This window comes from Triticum urartu, chromosome 2A, assembly GCF_056163025.1.
Source record: "Triticum urartu cultivar PI428250 chromosome 2A, HENAU_Tu73, whole genome shotgun sequence".
NCBI classification, from domain to species: domain Eukaryota; kingdom Viridiplantae; phylum Streptophyta; class Magnoliopsida; order Poales; family Poaceae; genus Triticum; species Triticum urartu.
The window spans coordinates 657720161-657743875 of NC_141874.1; the positions used below are offsets into that span (position 1 = coordinate 657720161).

General features: G+C 46.8%; 3 protein-coding genes across 4 annotated transcripts; 1 reads left to right on the plus strand and 2 right to left on the minus strand.

Moving 5' to 3' along the window:
• Nucleotides 1-4174: 4174 nt before the first annotated feature.
• Nucleotides 4175-10001, plus strand: LOC125529696 (nucleotide/nucleic acid binding protein). Its single transcript, XM_048694124.2, has 15 exons — nt 4175-4542; nt 4653-4763; nt 5123-5237; nt 5392-6239; nt 6346-6477; nt 6643-6729; nt 6818-6941; nt 7169-7492; nt 7681-7745; nt 8306-8477; nt 8656-8760; nt 8850-8951; nt 9073-9246; nt 9521-9652; nt 9738-10001. Exons 1-15 carry the CDS (start codon nt 4175-4177, stop codon nt 9900-9902), a joined length of 3024 nt encoding a protein of 1007 aa, XP_048550081.2. The 3' UTR covers nt 9903-10001.
• Nucleotides 10002-10133: 132 nt separating this feature from the next.
• LOC125529695 (vacuolar-sorting receptor 7-like) lies at nt 10134-13256 on the minus strand. 2 transcript variants are annotated; one of them, XM_087544781.1, is made up of 7 exons: nt 11900-13244; nt 11717-11800; nt 11556-11632; nt 11196-11427; nt 10843-11081; nt 10604-10725; nt 10134-10473 (listed from the first exon to the last, which is right to left on the minus strand). In XM_087544781.1, exons 1-6 carry the CDS (start codon nt 13077-13079, stop codon nt 10612-10614), a joined length of 1926 nt encoding a protein of 641 aa, XP_087400907.1. In that variant the 5' UTR covers nt 13080-13244; the 3' UTR covers nt 10134-10473; nt 10604-10611. The 2 variants fall into 2 exon arrangements, with proteins under 2 accessions (XP_087400907.1, XP_087400906.1); XM_087544780.1 differs by having other exon boundaries at nt 10843-11427; nt 11900-13256.
• A 958-nt stretch (nt 13257-14214) lies between these two features.
• Nucleotides 14215-16588, minus strand: LOC147986486 (uncharacterized). Its single transcript, XM_087544782.1, has 2 exons — nt 16267-16588; nt 14215-14601 (listed from the first exon to the last, which is right to left on the minus strand). The coding sequence occupies exons 1-2, from the start codon at nt 16478-16480 to the stop codon at nt 14456-14458; spliced, it is 360 nt and encodes a 119-aa protein (XP_087400908.1). The 5' UTR covers nt 16481-16588; the 3' UTR covers nt 14215-14455.
• Nucleotides 16589-23715: the final 7127 nt, after the last annotated feature.

Consider the following 23715-nt stretch of genomic DNA (forward strand, 5'->3'; position numbering starts at 1 on the left):
CCTGTGTGCAAAGCACGTCGGTAGAACCAGTCTCGCGTAAGCGTACGCGTAATGTCGGTCCGGGCCGCTTCATCTAACAATACCGCCGAATCAAAGCATGACATGCTGGTAAGCAGTATGACTTATATCGCCCACAACTCACTTGTGTTCTACTCATGCATATGACATCTACGCATAAAACCTGGCTCGGATGCCATTGTTAGGGAACGTAGTAATTTCAAAAAAATTCCTACGCACACGCAAGATCATGGTGATGCATAGCAACGAGAGGGGAGAGTGTTGTCCATGTACCCTCGTAGACCGAAAGCGGAAACGTTAGCACAACGCGGTTGATGTAGTCGTACGTCTTCACGATCCGACCGATCAAGTACCGAACGCACGTCACCTCCGAGTTCAGCACACGTTCAGCCCGATGACGTCCCTCGAACTCCGATCCAGCCGAGTGTTGAGGGAGAGTTTCGTCAGCACGACGGCGTGGTGACGATGATGATGTTCTACCGACGCAGGGCTTCGCCTAAGCACCGCTACATTATTATCGAGGTGGACTATGGTGGAGGGGGGCACCGCACACGGCTAAAAGATCAACTGATCAATTATTGTGTCTCTAGGGTGCCCCCTGCCCCGTATACAAAGGAGCAAGGGGGTGCGCCTGGCCAGGAGAGAGGGCGCGCCAGGAGGAGTCCTACTCCCCCCTTTCCTAGTTGGATTAGGACTTGGGAGGGGAAAAGAGGAGGGAGAGAGGAAGGAAGGGGGGCGCCGCCCCCCTCTCATTGTCCTATTCGGACTAGGGGGAGGGGCGCGCGGCCCAGCCCTGGCCGCCTCTCCTCTTCTCCGTAAAGGCCCACTAAGGCCCATTAACCTCCCGAGGGGGTCCGGTAACCTCCCGGTACTCCGGTAAAATCCCGATTTCACCTGGAACACTTTCGATATCCAAACATAGGCTTCCAATATATCAATCTTCATGTCTCGACCATTTAGAGACTCCTCGTCATGTCTGTGATCACATCCGGGACTCCGAACAACCTTCGGTACATCAAAACATATAAACTCATAATATAACTATCATCGAAACGTTAAGCGTGCGGACCCTACGGGTTCGAGAACTATGTAGACATGACCGAGACATGTCTCCGATCAATAACCAATAGCGGAACCTAGATGCTCATATTGGCTCCCACATATTCTACGAAGATCTTTATCGGTCAGACAGCATAACTACATACGTTGTTCCCTTTGTCATCGGTATGTTACTTGCCCGAGATTCGATCGTCGGTATCTCAATACCTAGTTCAATCTCGTTACCGGCAAGTCTCTTTACTCGTTCCGTAATACATCATTCCGCAACTAACTCATTAGTTGCTATGCTTGCAAGGCTTAAGTGATGTGCATTACCGAGAGGGCCCAGAGATACCTCTCCGACAATCGGAGTGACAAATCCTAATATCGAAATATGCCAACCCAACAAGTACCTTCGGAGACACCTGTAGAGCACCTTTATAATCACCCAGTTACGTTGTGACGTTTGGTAGCACATAAAGTGCTCCTCCGGTAAACGGGAGTTGCATAATCTCATAGTCATATGAACATGTATAAGTCATGAAGAAAGCAATAGCAACATACTAAACGATCGGGTGCTAAGCTAACGGAATGGGTCAAGTCAATCACATCATTCTTCTAATGATGTGATCCCGTTAATCAAATGACAACCCATGTCAATGGCTAGGAAACGTAACCATCTTTGATCAACGAGCTAGTCAAGTAGAGGCATACTAGTGACATGCTGTTTGTCTATGTATTCACACATGTATTATGTTTCCGGTTAATACAATTCTAGCATGAATAATAAACATTTATCATGATATAAGAAAATAAATAATAATTTTATTATTGCCTCTAGGGAATATTTCCTTCAATCAGTGTGCTATGGGAGTGGTCTCACAAGTTTAGACAAAGTTCTGTTTATCCGAGTGCTATGGGTGGATCCATAAACCATGAGGTTTGGGCAGACATATGGAAAGCAAAGATATCTTCAGAAGTAAAAAGAAACCAATTGGCGAGTTATGAAGGAGTCAATACCTTGTGCGGGAATTCTAGCAAAAAAGCTTGTGTGTGATTTGGGACCGTGTCCATTGTGTCCGATGGGCTTTGAGGATTCGAACCATGTGTTTTTTTCCTTGCACAAGAGCAAAGCAAATTTGGAAAGAGCTAGGACTGAAAGATGAATCGGAGAAGGCTTTATGTACAAACCAAGATGGGACCATTGTACTAGAGTAGTTGTTTAAGAACGTCCATATAGCGCCCTTGTCCCCGAAGGTTAGCATTTGCGAGCTAGTTTTCAATATGGCTTGGTTCATATGGTGGGAGTGACGCCAACTAACACATGGCGAAAAGGTGCAACCTATTATGCAGCTTGTAATGTCCATTAGTGCGCTTGTTGTTAATTATGTGAGGTGTATGAAAAAAATTGTTGCTAAGCCGAGGGTGGGATGGAAGAAACCACCTAAAGATATCTATATGGTGATATATATGCATCATTTAATCATAAAAGGTATGAAGCTATAGCAGATGTGGTGATCAGGAAGTCGCCAAGAGGTTTCATTGCGGCTAGAAGCTTCAAGCTTAATGCAATAATGGATGTCTTTATGATCAAAGCTTATGCAGGCCATGATGGTATCTGGTTTGCTCAACATATGGGTCTCTCCAAAGTAATTATTCAAGGTGATGATTAGCAGGTTATGGCAACTCTTTGTGATGGGGGGCTCTCAACTACATCTAGCTTGGCTAAAGCGGTACCGTTCCTTCACCATGTGCACCAACCCCCTTTACACATATCACCCAAGTTTTTTATTCAGTCGTCATAATGTTTACAAAACAAACAAAGATCACCATGTTGACCTAATCAAACATGACGATCAACTTCTAAATGTAAAACATGTTTCGCTAGATTGTGAGCCTCAAAATTCAAACTCCTAAACTCATGAACAAAATTACATGAAATAAAAACATTATAATGCTCTATGATTATATCCGATGTAATCACAGAGGCTACGTTTTTAGTGCTGAAACATTTTATTAACTCAAAATATTTTGAGGAACACAAATAATGTTTGGCCTATCTAACATCCACAAATGACATCCAAAACCTAATGTGGTAGCCGCCTTTGCCAGATTATGAGCTTCTACATTCAAGGTTCTACTTTCATACACAAATTCTACCGAACCCACACTCTTCATATTCCCATTTATTTCATGTATAATTGATGTTGACGATCCAAGGTAATCCCCATACAAGTTATTTACCGTTCCGTGACAGTCGGTCACAATAATAACATTGTTGCACATTAGGTCCATTGCCCGGGATAGAGCTTCACTGCTTGCATTTGCTTCAAGGATCTCCGGCGAAATCAGATCCTGAACTACAGTCACCAAGGCACAAGAAAACAACATGTTTCATTTGTTTGAGACAATATCGCCAAGCTTTTTATTAACTCATCACAATGTTACAGGGATGAAAGTAAGATCACCAGGATTGTCTAACCAAACATGACGGGCAACCCAAGTGAGAGAGCATGCTTGGCTAAATTGTGAGCCTCGGTATTCGAGCTCCTAAATTCATGACTAATTTAGAAGACTGCATATACTCGGGACCTCCTATATGGCGACCTACGTGTGGGAAACCAGTGAAGCCCGCACCCCCCTCCCCCTGCGCGCCCTCATGAGCCGGCCCATGTGTGGGACGGGAAGCCCCTTGATTTTTTTTCTTTTTTCTGTTGTAAGTTTTTTCTTTTTAAAAATAATTTAGGATTTCAAAAAAGTTGTGAATTGTGCAAAAAATGTCCGTGCATTCAATAAATGCTCATGATTTGAAAAATAATGAGGAAATGATAAATGCTCATGGATTCAAAAACTGTTTGTGATTTCGAAAAAATTGTCTATTAAAAAAATTACAATTTTAAAAATGTTCACGAATTGTTTAAAAAATTCATAGTTTTTATAAAATTTTAAAAATATTCAATTGTTTTTGAAAAATTCAAAAAATGTGCGCTGATTCAAAAAATATTCATGAACTCAAATAATGTTTTTCATAAATAATAAATATTTATTATTTTAAAAAAAATTCCAAATTTTAAATATTGTTCGCCGATTCAAGAAAAATGTTCCCGAGTTCCAAACAATGTACGCATTAAATAGGAGTGACCGTATTACCCCCGTTTTTACCCGAGTGCCAACCCCTTCGAGCCGTAGCAGCAGTACGGCCCAACGAACTTGGGTTGGTACCGTGTGCATCGCAGTTCGGGCCTGCCAGGGGGCTATACGGCCCAGTTCCATCTCGCACAAGGGCTTGGCCCGACACGGTGAGACTCCCTGCCCTGCCCTATCGCCGCCGCCGGCCGCCATTACCAGTAAACCTTCAACCGGTGACTCCCACCGCCCCCAAAGGCCAAAACCTACTCGCCCTACCGCCTCATCCCCAAACCCTACTACCACCCGGCCCCCTTCGCCGCCGCAGCAGCAGCACGGGAACCTCGCCGCGGACGCCATGTGAGTTCCCGCCTTTTCGCGATTGCCGCGCAGCCGGCCGAGCTGCTCTCCGTCGTCTCGCTGCTGTGTTACCGCCTGGTGCTTGATTTGACATAGCTAGTGCCTCGCAGGTCGTCGCGGCTGTGCGTGAAGAATCTGCCCAAGGGCGCCGACGAGAAGCGGCTGCGGGAGGTGTTCTCGCGGAAGGGCGAGGTGACCGACGCCAAAGTCATCCGAACCAAGTAAGCGCCTGGCCTGGGCTGCATATGTGCGAATTCAACCATATTATGTGTTTATCTGGTTAGAATCGAACGACTAGATTTGTATTCCCTTTTACGGAACACATGATATTCCTCCGGAAAGTTAGTAGGGAAAATGGCAGCTTCAATTGGACAAGAGAGTCAACATCTCACTTTTGTATCTTTGTTTCCTGCATCTTCAAACCTGGCCCGGCATCCATTGCACCTCATCACTCTGTAATGGGCAGGCACAGTGAAACCTGACTTGAACCACACCACATGTGGCTGTCTGCCTGGTGTAAAGAAATTGCATTTGTAGCCTGAAGACTATTTGTAAATTGATTCGCTTTGCGTGTTTATAGGGACGGAAAGAGCAGGCATCTTGCATTTATTGGTTTCAGAACCAATGAAGAGGCAGCGGAGGCCCTCAACTATTTCAACAATACATACATTGACACTTCTAAGATCACCTGTGAGGTACTTTACTTTCTAAATGGGATTCAGCCTTTTTTTTTCTCTTTTGTATACGTATTGGATGCACTGCTGTAGCTTGTAGGCGATTGAATGATACTCTGGTGGGTTGAGATGGGGGTGAGTAAACATGTCTTATAAATATTCTGGTGTCTGACAGATTGCACGGAAGATTGGTGATCCTGATGCTCCTCGCCCTTGGAGTCGCCATTCTTTGAAAAAGCCAGAATATAATGCTAAAGACAAGTCTAACAGTGGCGATGTTAATGCACCACTGAAGAATTCCAAGAGCCAAGGAAAGTCTGCTGATGTGGGAGCTTCTAAAGGCACTATAGCTAATGATCCCAAGTTCCAAGAGTTTCTTCAAGTTATGCAACCCCGATCTAAAGCAAAGATGTGGGCAAATGATACAACGGGTACCCTTGATGATGCTGCCAAAGATAGCACGGTAGCTACTGGATCCAAGAAGTCGCAGAAGAGTGAAAATGATTCATCGTCTGAAAATGATTCATCTTCTGACGATGATTTTGAGGAGAAAATAACAAATGATTTGCCCTCACAAAATGCTTCAGAGAAGCTTCAAACTGAAAGTAAACGAGACAACAGTATGACAGATATGGACTTCTTCAAGAGTAAAATTAGAAAAGACTGGTCTGATTCCGAATCTGATGATGAAGATTCTGGTGATGAGTTGGGCAACAACACTGATGATGAAGAACCATCTGATGAATTGCTTGAGGCAAATGAAAAGGGTCAGATGGTGGATCAAAAGGGTAATCTAAACCAGAAAAATCATGAAGATAAGAAAGCGCCCATGGAAGGTAGTGACACGCAAGAAGTGGAAGATTCTGACAACCAAGACGGTGAACATATTGACAGCCAACAAAAAGATGAAAATCATGCCAATCAAGAAACAGAAGATGTTGAAGCCGCTTCAACTACTGATGAAAAGAAGCTGGCACTGGAGACTGGCCGTTTATATATCTGCAACCTTCCATATGCAACTACGTATGTTTTTACTTGGTGGCATTACTTCAGATCAGCATTTATGTGTATATTCAAGATTTTAGCTGTTTGCCTTTTCTTACAAGGATATTGTTGCTTGTGGTTTCAGTGAAGAGGATCTGGTTCAGCTATGCAGCCAGTATGGCGATGTTGAACAGGCACATATTGTCGTCGATAAAACCACTAAGCTCTCAACAGGCAGAGGTTACGTGCTTTTTAGTCTTCCAGACTCAGCAGTCAGGTAAATATTTGGCTAGCAGCTTTGTTATCTTCGATGCAGAAGGATAGGCTTATTTCTTTTTTGACAGTTCAACTTACAGGAGATTGTTTAATCCTTCACTGTACAGACTTACTTTCCTCCATGCATATTTGCATGATGCATGACAACTTGATATGTGGTTTGCAGGGCACTTGATGAATTAGACAACTTAAGTTTTCAGGGGCGACTATTACGTGTTAAGGCTGCTAAACCACTTAATAATAAGACATTTGAGTAAGAAAAGAAGTTCCTTCTGTGCTGTTTCCTTTCGTTGTTTGGCTGTGCAAATAATGTGCTATTCATTTACTCTTAAATTGTCAAGGTCTAGTCATTTTGCTGTTGACGAGAAAATGAATCTCAAGGAGAGAAGGTTGGAACAAAAGAAAACTTCTGAAATTGGCGGGGATACAAGAGCATGGAACAGCTTTTATATGCGTCAAGATACTGTATGGTTATCTTCTAGCCTTGACATTGAGTACTGGTTTTTGTTTGTGCCAACTCAACATGTCGTTTATGTACTTTTGTTGAGGCAATTGTCGTTTATGTACTTTTGTTGAGAAAATATTGTTGCAAATCACATGATATTGTTGTCAGACATTTCCTCGCTGTTCCTTTTTGAACAATCCTCTTATCTTTCATGTCAACTGATTGAAGCAATTGCGTTTGTGTTTAGGTCGTTGAAAACATAGCAAGGAAGAATGGTATAAGTAAGAGTGAATTACTTCATAGGGAAGCGGATGACCTTGCTGTTCGTATTGCTCTTGGTGAGACACATGTCATTGCGGAGACCAAAAAATATCTATCTAGGTCTGGAGTTAATGTTGATGCCTTGGAAGAACATACTTCCAAAAGAAACGAGAAGTTGAAACGAAGCAACCATGTGATATTGGTAAAAAACTTGCCATATAGTTCTTCCGAAGAAGATCTCGCTGCGATGTTTCAGAAACATGGAAGTTTGGATAAAATCATTCTCCCACCGACGAGAGTATTCGCCTTGGTATGTTCTACATTTTACTTGTGTTGTTTCACTGTTTGTTGTCATGCTGGTTGTGGCATTGCCTTTTGGAACTATTTATGGGCGTATATCATTCGCTCTTAGGATTGCGAGTTTGCTTTGCCACCTGAGCTGATAACGCCCCTCCTCACTTCTTGTATTTTTCTGAGTTATTTCTTTTGGTGTCTCAGGTAGTCTTCGTTGAAGCAACTGAGGCTCGTCATGCTTTCAAAAAATTGCTATACACACGATACAAGTAAGTTTCTGCAGTGGTGCTAGTTAATTCATTGTTAATTAAAAATATTCCAGCTCACAAAGTTTGCACTCTGTATTAATTATTTAATCGGGATCGGGTTCCATAATGTAATTTTCTTTGTTCAAGTAAAGTAATGCAACGAATGGTATGTCTGACCTTCAATTAGGAAGGTTCTCTTTAGTTTGTACTCCTTCCGTTCCTAAATATAAGTCTTTTTAGAGATTCCAATACGAACTACGTACGGATGTATATAAACATATTTTAGAGTGTAGATTCACTCATTTTGCTCAATATGTAGTCCATATTGGAATCTCTAAAAAGACTTATATTTAGGAACGGAGGGAGTATATTCTTAAAAACTCATATAGATACCAGAGGCTGTAATTCTGCTATGGAGATATTTTAAGCTACTCTGCATCCTTTCATTTTAGTGTTGTTTAGTTTTGGTTACCCATCGTATCTTCTGAAATTTCTGTCAATTTTTATAACTATAGCTCTTAGCTTGGTTTATAGAAATCTACACTTCTGTATTTCATAATAATCTCGCTTTTGGATTGTAGGGATACTCCACTGTATTTGGAATGGGCACCTGACAATATTTTATCTCCTACCTCAACAACCATGGAAGAAGACGAAACAAATACCGCTGGTGAGAGGATTATTACAAAAGCTATTGTAGATCAAACAAAGGAAGGAGTTAGTGCTGAAGAGATTGATCCTGATAGAGTGGAGGTTTGCAGCTTTCTCTAACTCTTGCTTTCTTGTTTCTTATGACTCATGAGGAGCATTTGTTATACTTAGCCTTCTCCATTGTACAGATTATGAACAGAACAGTTATTTATTTTCTTTTGGTTACCCCGATTATACTTGGGCTATTACAATCTTAGTAATGCACCATTGTTCGTTGCAGTCCCGATCTGTATTTGTCAAGAATTTGAATTTCAAGACTACAGATGAATCGTTAAAGCAGCATTTCAGTACAAAATTGAAGACCGGGAGCCTTAAAAGTGCAACGGTATGGACATGCTTATGAATATCAAACGCATTCTTGGTTGTCCCACTATCTTAATTCTTTACCCATCGTTTTTCCGAGTCACTATTTAGGTGAAAAAACATATTAAGAAAGGCAAGAATGTTTCAATGGGATTTGGCTTCGCTGAGTTTGATTCGGTTGAAACTGCAACCAGTGTGTGCAAGGATCTACAGGTATCCTCCATTTGACCTGCCTGTCAGGGTTCTCCTCCCCTCTGTATTTTTTTTGTTTTTGTTTACAGCATAATGTGCTCATATAGATATGCGGCATGCTAAATGAACTGCGTGTTAATAGGGAACGGTCTTGGATGGGCATGCTCTGATCTTACAACTATGCCATGGGAGAAAGGATGGTCAAACTGCGAAGAAAAATGAGAAGGACAAGAGTTCAACCAAACTGCTTGTGCGAAATGTAGCGTTTGAAGCAACTGAAAAGGACCTGAGGCAATTATTCAGTCCATTTGGCCAGGTGAATGTCCTCCTTTTGTTGTCGAAATCTATTTGAAAACCCAGATGAAGACCAAGAACAGTCTCTAGGGATTTGGATTCAATTTCATTGAAAATTGCAATAATAATATCATCATGAAGAAAAAAATTCAACTCCTCGCAACAAGAAAGTATTTAAACATAATTGGATTTTACTTTTAGATGGACCCAGTAAAGAGTCCATGGCTTCTGGGTGGATGAAAATGCTATATTCTTCCTGAAATCTGATGAGTTTATGTTGATGAAAACAATTTCAGATCAAAACCCTGAGGCTGCCCATGAAGTTTGGAAGTCACAGAGGTTTCGCGTTTGTCGAATTCGTGACGAAGCAAGAGGCACAGAACGCCCTTCAAGCCCTTGCAAGCACCCATCTCTATGGCCGACATCTGGTATGAGCCTCTCTCATTCAAGATCACACCCCCTATGCTTGACGAACCAACTGCAGTATGTTGACTTTGTTGCATTCACTTTCAGGTGATTGAGCGAGCCAAAGAGGGAGAGACCCTCGAAGAATTGCGAGCAAGAACCGCCGCTCAGTTTGTGGACGAACAGAGCGGTTTCCAGCAGATGTCCAAGAAGAGGAAACAGACTAGTCTGGTGGACGAAGGCTCTGTTAAGTTCTCAAGGATAGTAGAATGATAATGTTCTGGAGGTAACACCAGGCGACAAATTTTTGACCATGTAGTATATGATAGCATCACTCATCTAAGCCGAGCCTCTTCTACCTTCTCTTGTTTCTTTCGGGTTGTCCAAGCATTTGTTTTTATCATGCCGTGTCGTGTTGGTGCTGGGGAAAAGGAGAATGCAGCGGCGCGTATGTGGAAAATGGAAAACAGTGCGCCCAAAAAAGGCATTTACAAGAAGTCAAAATGATCCAGTTCGAGACACATTGATGCCACAAAATCAGAAAATGGCCTGGTGTTCTGCTTGTTCAGCTCTATAACAAATCTGTACCAGCAGCAGCTATTCTTGTCCAGCCTGCAGTGAACATCTTTATCTCAAATTTTGTACAGCAATGTGCAGATTCATAGCTGCTATGTGCAAACCGTATCGAGATCTATCTGGCACAGTTGTCTACAAAGGCAACAAGTAGGAAAATGCAAGAGCTCCTGCCTCTGTCCTGTCAGGTAAAGCTATAAGCAACCTCTTTCATGTGCGCCACATGGTATTCACCATTTGTTTGAATTCTACCTTGAAATCTTACAGCTGCCTGCAAGTATGAGCAATAGTAATTAATCAAATCAAGCAAACAGCACTAATAATCAACACCTGAATTTCACTACCTTAATAGATTTCGGATGCCAAAACAGGCAAAACTAGATGTGCCATTCATTCATTACCTGGCTATCTATGCTGCTTCCACGGCCTCCTCCCTCAGCGGCCGGTTCTCGCCGCTGCTGCTCTGGCTCTCCAGAGGCATGTACTGCGACATGATCGCCGCCACCTCCGAGTCCATGTACCGCTGCACCAGATTTTTCATTTTATTTATCGTCAGCAAAGAAATACCCAATGCTTGTATTTGCCGTGTCATTCATTCATTTCGAGACGGAGGAGGTTGCCTCTGAACTCTGGTCCTTACCCTGAGCCTGTACTTGTAGAAGGCGAACCCGGCGAGCCCGGCGCCGGCGAGGCACGACAGCACCAGCGCCGTCACCATCCACCCCATCGCCGCCGCGCTCTTCCCCACGCAGGTGTCCTCGGCCTGGATGTACACCTGGTTGCCGCCGCCGCCGCAGCTGCAGTGGTACCCGCCCCAGTTGTTCTTGCAGGAGCAGCCCGGGCAGGTGCACGCCACCTTCTCGCTGCACTCGTCCACGTCTGCAATGGCGGTTCGGAGTATTATCAGTCTCCTACCACCCACAGCCAGAGCCCACAGGCCACAGAGAGACTGCAAATGGAAGGAAGGTGAACGACTGAGCGAGTTGAACGCACCTTCGCAGGTGAGGCCGTCGCCCTTGAACCCCGGCGGGCACTCGCAGCCGCTGAGCGACCCGGAGCCCTTGCAGGCGGAGAAGGTCTTGCCGTGCCTTGTCTCCTTCCAGCACCCGCCGTTGTTGGCGGCGCACCGGCCGGGGCCGACGGGCTTGCACTCCTTGTACCCGTTGCCCTCGTACTGCACGCCGTCCACCGCCGGGCACTCGCACACCCTCCCCCTGTACGTGTCCTGCAGTGCCATGCCAACGCGCGCCCCGGTCAGTTTTACCGTGGGAGTGTTCTGAATATCGGATGGACACACGCCGCTGCAACCTTCTGAATGTTGTTCAGAAAAGGAATGGAGGATGGATGCTGTACCTTGCAGGCGGTGATGTTGGTCTTGTCGTCGCGCCAGCAGCCGCCGTTGTTGTGCAGGCACTCGTCGGTCTCCATGTCTGCAACCAGATCGTACAGATCCGTTATCACCAGTAAGCAGCACTAATGAAATGAAGCGATCGATCGATCAGGTTGTAATAAACCTTGTGTCATGCACACACGGGGCTCGGTGGTCTCCTTGAAACCGGCGCAGATCGCCTTGAGGACGGCCGTGCTCTCCAGCTTCCCTGCAAAAACAGAAACGAAACCACGATCAGTTTCTTTCAGACAAATTCAGCAATCGCCATGAAATCAGGAGAAGCCACCAAGCTCGACCGCATTCGTACCCCGGTACTGCACGTTGTTGATGACCAGCGTGGGCAGGATGGTGACGTCGCCTCGATCCCCCTGCCCGACCTGCACGACCTGCTCCGTCCGGAGCACGTCGTTGTCGGCGTCGGCGTCGGGGTCGCCCATGCACTTGTCGATCAGCTCCGCCGGCAGGCCCAGCGACGCCACCACCTCCTCGGCGCACCCGCGGGAGTACCTCTTCTCCCGCATGGAGCACCGCACGCGGTAGTCGGCCACGAAGTCCCACCACGCCCACGACGCGTTGCGGGCGTTGGCCACCCGGTGCACGCACAGCTGCCGGAGGTTCTCCAGCACCACGTCGCGGCCCTGGTAGCCGGCGCCCAGGTCCCCCTCCGGGTCCGGCGCGCAGTAGCGGCCGCGGTTGATGCACTGCGACGCGCACTGCCGCGTGCCCCGGTACTCGTCGGGGCAGAACCACGTGATGTAGTGCGGCGTGAAGAGCGCGTTGCCGGCCTTCTCCAGCAGCTGCGCGTGGCCCCGGAACGCCGCCACGAACGCCGCCTGCTCGTCGCACCGCGGCCCGCACTCGTCGTTGCTGTTGGTCCAGAACTCGTACTCCACCCGCGCGTCCGGGTTCGGCATCGACTCGCGCCAGTCGAGGCGGACCACCACCTCGGCGCCGCCGGAGTCGGAGGCGGCGGCGCGGAGCGCGTCGCCAAAGGGCTTGGAGACGAGCGCGGAGGGGGCGGTGATGTTGGCCAGGAAGGCCATGTCGGGGGTCTCCTCCTCCGGGGTGTCCATGGTCAGCAGCGGCTCCTCCACGCTGTCGGCCACCAGCACCGCCGCCGCGCCCGCCTGCTGCGCGTGCCACGTCTTGAGCGCGAAGTAGCAGCCGCCGCGGTCCACCAGGAGCACCACGGGCCGGCCGGACCGCGACTTGAACGCCGTCGCCCCGAACGGCTTGCACCCGTTGGCCTGCCCCGCGTCCGCCGGGTACAGCACCACGCCGGTCAGCGTGCCGCCGTAGTCGGGGATGCCGTAGTTGGCGATCGCGGCCTCGTGGCGGCCCCGTAGCGAGTGCGGCGACAGCACCTTGATGCTGTTCTTCTCCACCACGAACCGCGCCGACGCCACGCTCGCCGTGGCCACCACGACGAGCCACAGCGCCGCCGCGAGCCTGCCCCTCCTCCCGTGCCCGTGGAGCGCCATCGCCATGCCTCTCGGTCCGGTCTAGCTCTGCTTCCTCTGCGTTCTTGTAGAAAATTTCGTGGCTGGGTTGGTTAAAACGGGAGACCACGTAGTGGAGACGACATGGAGGTTGGCCGGGGAGGAGACTTCAGATTACGAGTTTTTCATAGCAAAATTGTACTAGGAGAATAAAAACATTTTGGGGGAGGGGAATTGGTCCGTAGACTGCAAATTGGAGTCTAAAAGTTCAAAGGTTGAAAATTTCCACGTTATGTCGCTGTACAAGATGATGTGACAACTTTGTAATTTTGCATTGACCGGCTGCAAGTCTGCTAAAAGTTTTTTATTTCCTTTGAAAGGAGCACTATGCTAGAGATGTGACATTGCTTGCTTCGCACAGCAACACGCCGTGACGTGATAATTAGGCCCTGACCGATTCCATTCTCCATTTTTTTCTTTGGCTGATTTGATCCATGAGAGTCGTGACACTGACATTGGAGATGCCCTAACCAGCCAGCTCAAGGTTGGGGTCAGTCAGCGGGTGAGGGCAATCATGGCAACTGGCCGTGTGGGATACATCAGGCAGACGTGCCAAGAACAACTCAACCCTATTTTTACACATCAGATTCGATCCGTTTAATTCAAATAATAACACAACTACCCAAGCCATGATAATTAAATGGCATTCTGGTGGCTGCTTAAGGCCACTGATTGATGCTTACATGAGAGATCAGAGGCCATGTTAGAAAACCATGAACTGAGCTCTTGAAATGCCACGGATGGGTTACACAACTGGTGCTATTTTGTTTCCAGCACAATCTGTTGTGCACATGAGTAGATGATTGTGACTGAATTTGTATTTTGGCCTGCTTGATGCATTCTGGGATCTGCATCAGGGTTTCCATATGCTACCTAACGGAACATGGGCTCATATGAACAGCAGGCATGTGTCAAGGCTGGAAGTCGAGCTCGCCGGAGAAATGGCATACAGGCAGGTCGACATAAGTTATGCAACAGGAGCGGAATGGTAAGGCCCCTTCCAAAGATATGACATACTCCATCTCAAAATATAAGACATTTTTTACTTCGATTTGAACTGCATAACATCTTATATTTTGGGACGTTGAACTGCAAAACATCTTATATTTTGGGACGTCGGCAGTAGTTCACAATGGCATAACCTCGTAATCAGGTGAGCTCAAGTTCAGACAAGTGGGTACAAACAGATGAACTTGGCAGACACTAGTTTTGTCTCGAGTGCTCGTTGAGATATTCCAGTACATTTGTTGGCCACCCTAGAATGGATGGTTAACACTTAGGTGCACAAGCAGAATTACCGTTACATGCGTTGTTCAAACTAACGAAACAAAATTGCATGATACATAACAGAGCAGCTCGCACACCTAATAACTCTTCTTCCCAGAATTTCCCTTCTTCCTAGCTTTTCTCTTGTCTTTCTTGATCTTCAAGTGAAGCTGTACCTTCTTCTTGCTAATGGTGCCCATTGGCTTCAGGAAGGATGCAGACTTCTTGCTTCCTCCATCAACCTCTGTATACATGAAGAGAGGACATGACTCAACAAAAACATAGAAGGGTGACGTAGAACTGAAATTAAAGAACCTAAAAGGGTTGGCATGTCCAATAACAATGGAATTGTTTCTGTAACACTGAAGCATCCAATCTCAGAAGCCAACAATTTGTCATGCCAGATAAACTGGGTTACTGACGTCTACCTTCAAGGAGTGCCGGTCCAGTCTCTGCGTCACTCACGACGTATCGACTGCGGGGGTGTTGAGATACTCTGATCACATGTACTTAGGCAGCTAGAATCTTCTTTTATTGTTTCCTAGTCTACGGATATCTGCCGATCCTTTCCTTGTATAGCGGATATGGTTGAGATATCCTTGCCCTTGTACTTTATATATATGCTACGGCATACGATCAATGAACATATCACTAATCTACACTATGTTCATTGATCGTATGCCGTAGCATATATATATAGAGTACAAGGATATCTCAACCGTATCCGCTATACAAGGAAAGGATCGGGAGATATCCGTAGACTAGGAAACAATAAAAGAAGATCATAGTCGCCTAAGTACATGCGACCATGAGTATCTCAACACCCCCCGCAGTCGATACGTCGCGAGTGACAGACTGGACCAAAACTCCACGAAGGTAGACGTCGGTAACCCGGTTTATCTGGCATGACTCAACAAAAATACAAAAGGGTGACATGGAATTGAAATTAAAGAATCTAAGGCCTTGTACAATGCAAGAAGCTTAAGGGAGGTGCTTAGAGCAATAAATCAGTCTTTCTTTAAGCACCAGTGCTTATTTGTAGAAGGGAGATGCCTAGGTAGGAGTCTCTCCTGTAGAAATAGACATTGGCGCTTCAGAAAAAACCAGTTTATTTTACTAAGCACCTCCCTAAGCACCTAGCATTGTACAAGGCCTAATAGGCTGGCATGTTCAGTAACAGTGTTGTTTCTGTAACACTGAAGCATCCAATCCAGAAGCCAACAGTTTGCCAAGAAAAGATACAAGCGATGGCATATTGACTCTAGAATTTACACCCAGAAGCATCACAATGAAGCTATGTGAGCACTATGTGACAAAAACTGGCATAATTCAAACAAACAATAAAATTCTATTGCTAACCCGATCCAGACACCAGAAAGCAAATCAAATACATAAGCAATAAGCAGCTAAGATGCAAGCCGGGGGCAAAATCTTCAGTTAAAAGGACCCATGCAGGTCAAGGCTTGATAAAACGCACTGATCGCAAATCATTTTCAGCTCATATAACGTTTCAAATCATGCATTAATCAGGTAACTCTACTCTCATCCCTAGTAGCACACTCCAAAGGCGGTTCAAACCAAACATTAAAACGCTTAGGCGTTATCGACCTTGTTCAGAAGAAAAAGACCAAACTAAGCAACTACTATTGTCACTTAGACAAACTCCACGGTTCATCCCTACAAAAGAAATTGGTAGATGCAGCTACTGACAGACAATCTGCGCATGACCCAAACCTTCACAATATTCACCGCAAGTTGGCAGCAGAAAGCCCACTACGAGCTAATTTTCCATACTTCCTACCTGACGAATCGAGTTACTCATGTACTCCACTATTTAAGCCTAATGAAGTAATGATCTCAGCAACACCGAACACCCCGCGGTAATCCAGCAAGGAAAGAGGGGGCTCACCCATGGCCGAGGCCCGGCTGGCGGCGGCGGCAGCGGCGGCGGCGAGGGACTCCTCGTACATCGGGTGCACGCGGACGGGGAGCTTGGGGGCCTCGAGGGCGGCGGCCTGCGCGGCCTGCTTGGCGGCCTCCTTCTTGTCGTAGAAGGGCTCCGCGATCTCCCGCCGGAGCGTCCGCAGCCGCTTCTCCCGCTTGGACCGCAGAGACTTCGCCATCTCTCTCTCTCTCTCCTCTCTGTCGCCGCCGCAACGAGGGGATGGGGGGAGGAGGAGCTCGGTAGGGTTTGGGAGTCGGCGAAGCAAAGGGAAGAGGCGAAAGCGGGCCTTGTTTCGGTTCTTGTAGGAACGGGTTGCCGTCTCTCCTTGGGCTGGGCTTTGTTGGGAGGTGCTGGGTTTATACTTCGGGCTAAGCCCATATATAATTGCCAGGCTGTAGGGCCTTCTTTCTATTGGAAGTACGCGCACTCTATCCTTAATTACAGCATGCAACGGCCTTTATTTAATCTTCTTATCTCAATGGTCGCATGCGCACATAAGTCTACTACTTTTGGGCATTAATTATGCCTTGTTCAATGCGTAAATCTCTAAATGTATAGTCTTTCACAAACGTAGGGAGTAGGTTGAGCACTTGAGCGTGAGCGTGTGTGTTGCATCGTGTGCTGTGTGCCGCATGGGTGCGTGAGTGTTGCATGCGTTCATGTGTACGTGTGAGTGTTGCATGTTGCATGCATGCATGGGGCTTACTCTCTCCCATATACATGTTCATATTTCAAGCTTCCTCTGTTCCCTTCATATGGTGATACTCCCTCTGTTCCCAAATAGTACAGAGTAAAAGCCTCTCTCTGTTCTTAAATACGAAGTATTTGTCTTTCTACAGATTTCAATAAGTGACTAGGTACGAAGTAAAATGAATGAAGTGAGCGTAGAGGCATAGGGATACTGTAGAAAGGAAGTCCTTACGATCCATTATTCCCTATCTCGGTCAGAGAGAACTATTCAACTAGTCTTCGCAGTGAAGTGACAATACACGCTGCAGCAGATGGACACGTAATTAATAAGCTGAACCAGCGTGTTGGTGTTACTAAATCAGCCTTACCCAGTACTGCCATCATGTTTGCCAGTAGAGCACGCTTCCGTAAATACGCCTACGCACCTCTGTCCTTCATTAACTGACATATGGGCCCTGTTGTGGTAGACCCACATGTCATCGGTGTAACTATTTACACTCCTAAAGACGGTATATCCTGGTAGTAGTACTAGTAGAATTGAGATTGAATGCACTTTCTTCCCCGTCTTCCACTCTTCTTCCTCCTCTCTTCCCCATCGTTGGCCGCACACCATTTACCCCCGCCCACTGCTGGCCCGCCCGCGCCATCTTCCTTGGTAGCTCGCGCGTACCATATCCCCCGCTCACTGCTCGGCCACACAAGGAGAAGCTTCTTCGCTCGGCCGCCCGAATCCACTTCCCCGCTGGCTGGCAGGCACCGAAATCCCCAATGGCAGAACCGACTGACACACAGAGCCGCGATTGGAATTCCCTCCCCGATGTTCTCTTGGAGCAGATCTGTAGTCGTATGGACCTACTCAGCACCGTCCGTCTGGCCGCATGCTCGGTGTCTATGTACCTCTACTCGTCTGCAACCGGTCGGGTCTTTTCAAGACACCCTGCTTGCTGATGCTCGATCCTCGCAGGTCGCCCAGACACCGACTTGACGATCCTACGGAGTTTGCCGTGGTGCCCCTCGACATGCTACCACTACCCGTCCACCTGTCCTTCATGCGCGGCCACTACTGGGTGGGCATGAAGGCCAACTAGATCGTCCTCATCCACCACACCGGTAGTCCGTGGCGTCTCGTGGATATCTACACCCAGCGAGAGATCACCCTTCCATCGTTGGATACCGCCGCCATCGAGCCTCGCGGCCCGCCGGACACTCCTGCCTACTACGCACGAGACGCGTCAAGCTTTTGGGTCGACCTCTGTTTGCAGAAAGTTGTAATCTGCGAAGTGCCCACACCATCAGAAGACTACATGGATTACAAGCTCATTGCCTTGTTCAACATGTGATTAGTCTATCTGGAATCCGGTCGCCATACATGGTTATGGCTCATCATCAATCCTGTTGAGCCAACATTTCTGTCTGATGCTATAGTTCACGATGGCATCGTTTACGCGGTCGACGCACATATTGGCTGCCTATACTGGTGGAATCTATCGTCGTGTAATTGTTCTATATCATCTCATCTTTACCTTATGAATACAACTGCCTGTTCATTTGTTACAAATTTAGAGTGCATAGCATGTCTATAACCACATCATTGCTATATGTTCCTCTCATTTCTAGATTTTTATGACCACACATGTTATTGTTAGAGTTGATATGAGAAAAATTGGCATCTAATGATTGTTAGAATACATATTATGAGCATAACATCATGATTGCTATATGTTACTCTTGTTTACAAGATTTTTATAACAACGCATGTTATTTCTTAGAGTTGATATGAGAACAGTAGTAGTAAGTGCTATGGTAGAACATGAGTAGGCGCTGTCATAGTTGTTTTTCTCTCATTGTTACATGATGTTTGAACCATGACATATTGCTAGAATATGAAAGCCATTGGCTTATTTTTTTAACTTGGGGTATGATTATGACCACGGCATTGCAATTCTCTGTCTATGATATGTGTCGCTGTTATAATAATCTTAATTCCACACATACTCTGAACATGATTGTTTATTTTTGTCCTTTTGGTCTCCAATTTAAATTGTTGCAGCAGACGCAAATGCGCTGGCCTTCATGATTCCAGGACCTGGAATCATGCCAGCCGATGGGTGGTGGTTTATCGCTCGTTCAGCTGACAGCGGTCATTTGATGATCATCCGCACGTACCAAATTGACCAAACCATTACATCAAACCACATGAAGTATAATGCGTGGGGAATTCGTGACATTGATGGCTATGGCTGCTTCGTGTTCAAGAAAGATCCCAGCTCCGCTGGGCCATGCGTATTCAACTGGAGGCGGGTTTACAGCCTCGGCAACCACTCCTTGTTCCTCGGGCTCAATTATCCGATCATCCAACCAATCATCGATCATATCACCGGCGATGATTACTGTGCTATGCAACTTCCATTCGCGAGGGGGGGCTGTGTTTACACATCATATCATGGGTTTCATGAATCACCATATCCAGAGATTCGTCGACACAGCTTGTTGCCAGATAATCTTCAGTGTGTGCAAGGCATCAAGCTTTCATGCGATGGATGGCTTTTGCAAACCCGACATGCGGCGATGTGGTTCATGCCAACAGCAAATATGCACAACTTGATTCGTGCTGATATCTAGACTGAGCCATGTATTTTGCTGTTGTAGCATGACCCTCTTTTGTTGGATATTATGTACTGTTGTTAGTTTAAAGCACTCCTCTAGTTTGAAGGATAAATACCTTCCTGGGATCAAGTGCATCCTAACTCATCTGCGTAGGATGTACTGATAATGATGATGGAGATGCTGTGCAGAAGCCATATATATATATATATCAGTTAGGCTTCAAGTGCGTACTTGTTAGTTAAACCTATGTATAAATTGTGACACTAAATATGACTAGTAAGTAGTACAGTAGTAGTACTAGTATACGTCGGTCAAATTATTCATCATGTCCACACATTGAATTGACGTGACAACACACTGCGCGTGAGGTGACACAAGAATCCTGGCGGCGTGTTTGGGTATTCTGAGCTTCAGATTTGGAGTACCACTTATCTGTCGAAATCTTTCATCATTCAGTTAAAACAGTTGATTGATCATACATTGAGTATCATATAACTGGAATTACCAATGCAAGTCGAAGAAGGATTGACCGGTGCTGCCGGCCGGTGCTGCCGGCTGGCATCAAGTTCGATCCCACGGATCAGGAGCTGATCAAGCACCTTGAGGCCAAAGTGAGTGCTGATAGCGCGAGATTTCAGTCTCTTATCGATTTGTTCATACCAACCATCGACAGCGAGCACGGCATATGCTACACCCAACCTGAGAAACTTCCAGGTAAGACATCGATCGGCCGTCTACTTGCACAAACATATTCCTTTGTTTATACCTCTATTTTTCTTTTTAGACGCAGACCTGGTGAAGCAATTACAATTTGACAGTTAATAAAAAGTGAAACAAGTGACTGCAACATGCCAAAGATGTTATGAAAATGCCAACTAGATACACTAAAACCTGTATTTCACAATACTGCAGGTATCACATTGAGTGGCCTAAGGAAGCATTTCTTCCAGCGTAATTCCAGGGCGTTCAAAAGGGGCACGTGGACGCGTCGCAAGATACAGTCGGAATGCGGCATGCACGCGATGTGGCACAAGACCGGCAATACCTTGCTGGTGATGGTCAATGGCCGGCGGACGGGCAGCAAAAAAGGTTCTAGTGCTGCACACCAACAAGAACTTCGATCAGGAGAGGACCAACTGGGTGATGCACCAGTACCACCTCGGGGACCTGGAGCAAGAGAAGGAGCGGGAGCTGGTCCTCTGCAAGATTTTCTACCAGACGAACACTAGGGCCAGGAGTAAAAAGATTATAAGTTAGTTTGGTATTGGTAGTTGTACTACCTTGTCGTCCGCAAGTTGGTATTGTTGTTAACGATCTTTTGGTATGAACTTGCATTTGCTTCCAACCATCATGCCGAGGGGCAACGTGGATATAAAGCTGAATCATTTATTTTGAAATGAATTTTCAGGCACCTGATTTTTATTTGATGGGTAGCATAAGCACCCGCCATTTGAATTCCTAGTTCTCCATTTTTTTCGAATCAAGTGCATGCACTTATTATCACGATAAAAAAACAATATCCATGCTGCATCCTAGTTATAAGTTTGTACTTGTAGAATTCTCTCGTTTATTGAGCACGTATATTGTTTTTTCAGGTCGAGCAAGTTTCAACTGGGTTGTAGACTGCCCAGGGTTGGCTTTGTTTTTAACAGGCCCAGCCCATGACGACAACGGGGCACAAAGATCCAGCAGGTATATACTGGCCTCTGGCCCGCCGGCGTTAGTTATATTTTGTCTTATAACATCCGCAGGCAGTTTTTTTACTGAATCAAACACACAGCCCAGATCTATTTTCCTCTTGAAATGCATGTCCTACATCCGTTTTCTAATCTCTACCTATAGATTTACTAGTTCATATACACGTATCATTATATTGAAAACACATAAAATTCCCTTTTTATATTTACATTCTTATTTTTGTTGTTTTTTCCCAACCAGCGCTGATTTCTTTACCACTGATTTTCCCTTAAACCAACTTAATTGTCCCACGTCTTATTTACTTACAAAAATAAAATGATTTTTTTGCAAATCAATAAGTTCTTAAAAAATGTTTATCATTTCGGGATTACAACAGTCCAGACTCCATCGAAATATGGAAAATAAGGTTGAACTTTTTGACCGTGGTCCTGGGCAGAATATGGGTTGTAATAAATTACTTAAGAATTAGCAAATGGACTGCAAATTATAAAAAATAGCAAATGGGCTTTATGTTGTCTGCCACAGATTTGGAGGCTGACTTGTGGGCCTACTAAGTTCATGCGTACACAAGGTTTCTCAAAAAATAAACTTAGTCAACAATCGACTCTACCAGCGTCAGACCGTTAGATGTCAATCTAACGACAATCGTGCTTCTTCAGTCTCTGATCTTCCTGCCCCAGCTGCTCAAACCAGCGCCGTCGGAACCGCCTGCTCCCGCCTCCTGTGGCCGGCGGTGCTGCCGGGCAGGCCTCACGGCCCTATCATACTCGCATCCCTGGCATGTCTATCCCTCTACTCACCCACACCTCCTGTTATTTTTTGGCGACGGCAACCGAACCAGTCAACCCTCATACTCTACACCGCGTGGGAAGCCACTGCCGTGTCTTCCCCGGCTCCGTGTCATTCCCTTCATAGGCCTCGCCGTCGTCCACCGTCCTGGTGCTCTCGGCGCGGCATGGTCAACGATGTCCATCCAACGGCCGTAGTGCTTCTTCAACCTCTGGTCTTCTTGCCCCAGCCGCCCAAAGCAACGCCGGTCGTGTCGCATGCTCCTGCCTCCCGTGGCCGGCTATGCTGCCGCGGAGGCCTCACCGTCCCCATACTACTCCCACCGTTGGCCAGGCCATCCCTCCACTCACCCACTCCCCCTGTTATTCTGCGGCAATGGCAGCCTCACACCGCAGCCGAACCAGTGAACCCCGTACTCCTCTCCGCGTGGGCATCCACTGCCGCGTCTTCCCCGGCTCCGTGTCGTCCCCTTCCTAGGCCTCGCCGTCGTCCATCGTCGTGGTGCTCTCAGCGCGGCGTGGTCAATGTGGTCAACGACCGACTTCCATCAGAAGAGTACTGTATGTGGAGAGGCTGACAACTGGGTCCACGGCAGCCGCAAGGAAGTGCCTCCTTATTACGCGCAAAATAATTATTCCTCCACCTGACAGCAGGGACCCACCGGACGGGCCACCAGTATTTTGCAGAAAAAACGTTTCCCCCTGGTTGCTGGGACCCACCGGACGGGCCACCGTATTTTGCAAAAAAACGTTTGCCCCTGACTGCTGGGACCCACCGGACGGACCACCGTATTTCGTGAAAAAAACGTTCCCCCCGCTGTCAGTTCGAACCCACCGGAAGTGTCTCCTTATTACGCACAGAAAAATGAATACTCCCCCTGCTAGCTGGGACCCACCATGATGGGAGGCTGACTTGTGGGCCTACTAAGTCGACGGGGACGGAGGGCTTTGTCAACTTAGTCAATATGAACGATTCTAACTCCAGTGACCGTACGATGTCCATCCAACAGCCGTCGTGCTTCTTTAATCTCTGCTCTTCCTGCTCCAGCCACTCAAACAAGCGCCGGCGGGACTGCCTGCTCCCTCCTCCCCGCGGCCGGCTCTGCTGCCGCGCAGGCCTCACCGCCCCACCGTACTCCCATCGATGGCCTAGCCATCCCTCTACTCACCCACACCTGCTGTTATTCTTCGGCAACGGCAGACGAACCAGTAAACCCTCGTACAGTCGTACTCCCCTCCGCGTGGGAAACAACTACCGAGTCTTCCATGCCTCCGTGCCGTTCCCTTCCTAGGCCTCGCCGTCATCCACCGCCCTAGTGCTCTCGATGCAGCCTGGTCAACGACCGACATGCATCTGAAGTGGACTGTACGTGGAGAGGCCGACAGCTGGGTCCATGGCCGCACGCAAGGAAATGCCTCCTTATTACGCGCAAAATAATGATTCCTCCACCTAACATCAGGGACCCATCGAAAGGGCCTCTGTATTTCGCGAAAAAAACGTTACCTCCGCTGACAGCTCGGACCCACCAGTTATATCTTCGCACGCAAGGAAGTGCCTCCTTATTACGCACAAAAAATGAATACTCCCCCTGTTAGCTGGGACCCAGTATAGTGGCAGGCTGACTTGTGG

What these genes read in the sequence shown, in the direction of transcription:
- LOC125529696 (XM_048694124.2), top strand. Translation starts at nt 4,175, where the DNA reads ATGTACGCATTAAATAGGAGTGACCGTATTACCCCCGTTTTTACCCGA. An exon ending in AACCTTCCATATGCAACTAC is followed by an intron (nt 6,240 to 6,345) that starts GTATGTTTTTAC and finishes TTGTGGTTTCAG; the next exon opens with TGAAGAGGATCTGGTTCAGC. An exon ending in TTGATCCTGATAGAGTGGAG is followed by an intron (nt 8,478 to 8,655) that starts GTTTGCAGCTTT and finishes TGTTCGTTGCAG; the next exon opens with TCCCGATCTGTATTTGTCAA.
- LOC147986486 (XM_087544782.1), bottom strand. Translation starts at nt 16,480, where the DNA reads ATGGCGAAGTCTCTGCGGTCCAAGCGGGAGAAGCGGCTGCGGACGCTC. An exon ending in CAGCCGGGCCTCGGCCATGG is followed by an intron (nt 14,602 to 16,266) that starts GTGAGCCCCCTC and finishes TCATGTATACAG; the next exon opens with AGGTTGATGGAGGAAGCAAG.
- LOC125529695 (XM_087544780.1), bottom strand. Translation starts at nt 13,079, where the DNA reads ATGGCGATGGCGCTCCACGGGCACGGGAGGAGGGGCAGGCTCGCGGCG. An exon ending in CCGTGTGTGCATGACACAAG is followed by an intron (nt 11,633 to 11,716) that starts GTTTATTACAAC and finishes ATCTGGTTGCAG; the next exon opens with ACATGGAGACCGACGAGTGC. An exon ending in TCTACAAGTACAGGCTCAGG is followed by an intron (nt 10,726 to 10,842) that starts GTAAGGACCAGA and finishes AATCTGGTGCAG; the next exon opens with CGGTACATGGACTCGGAGGT.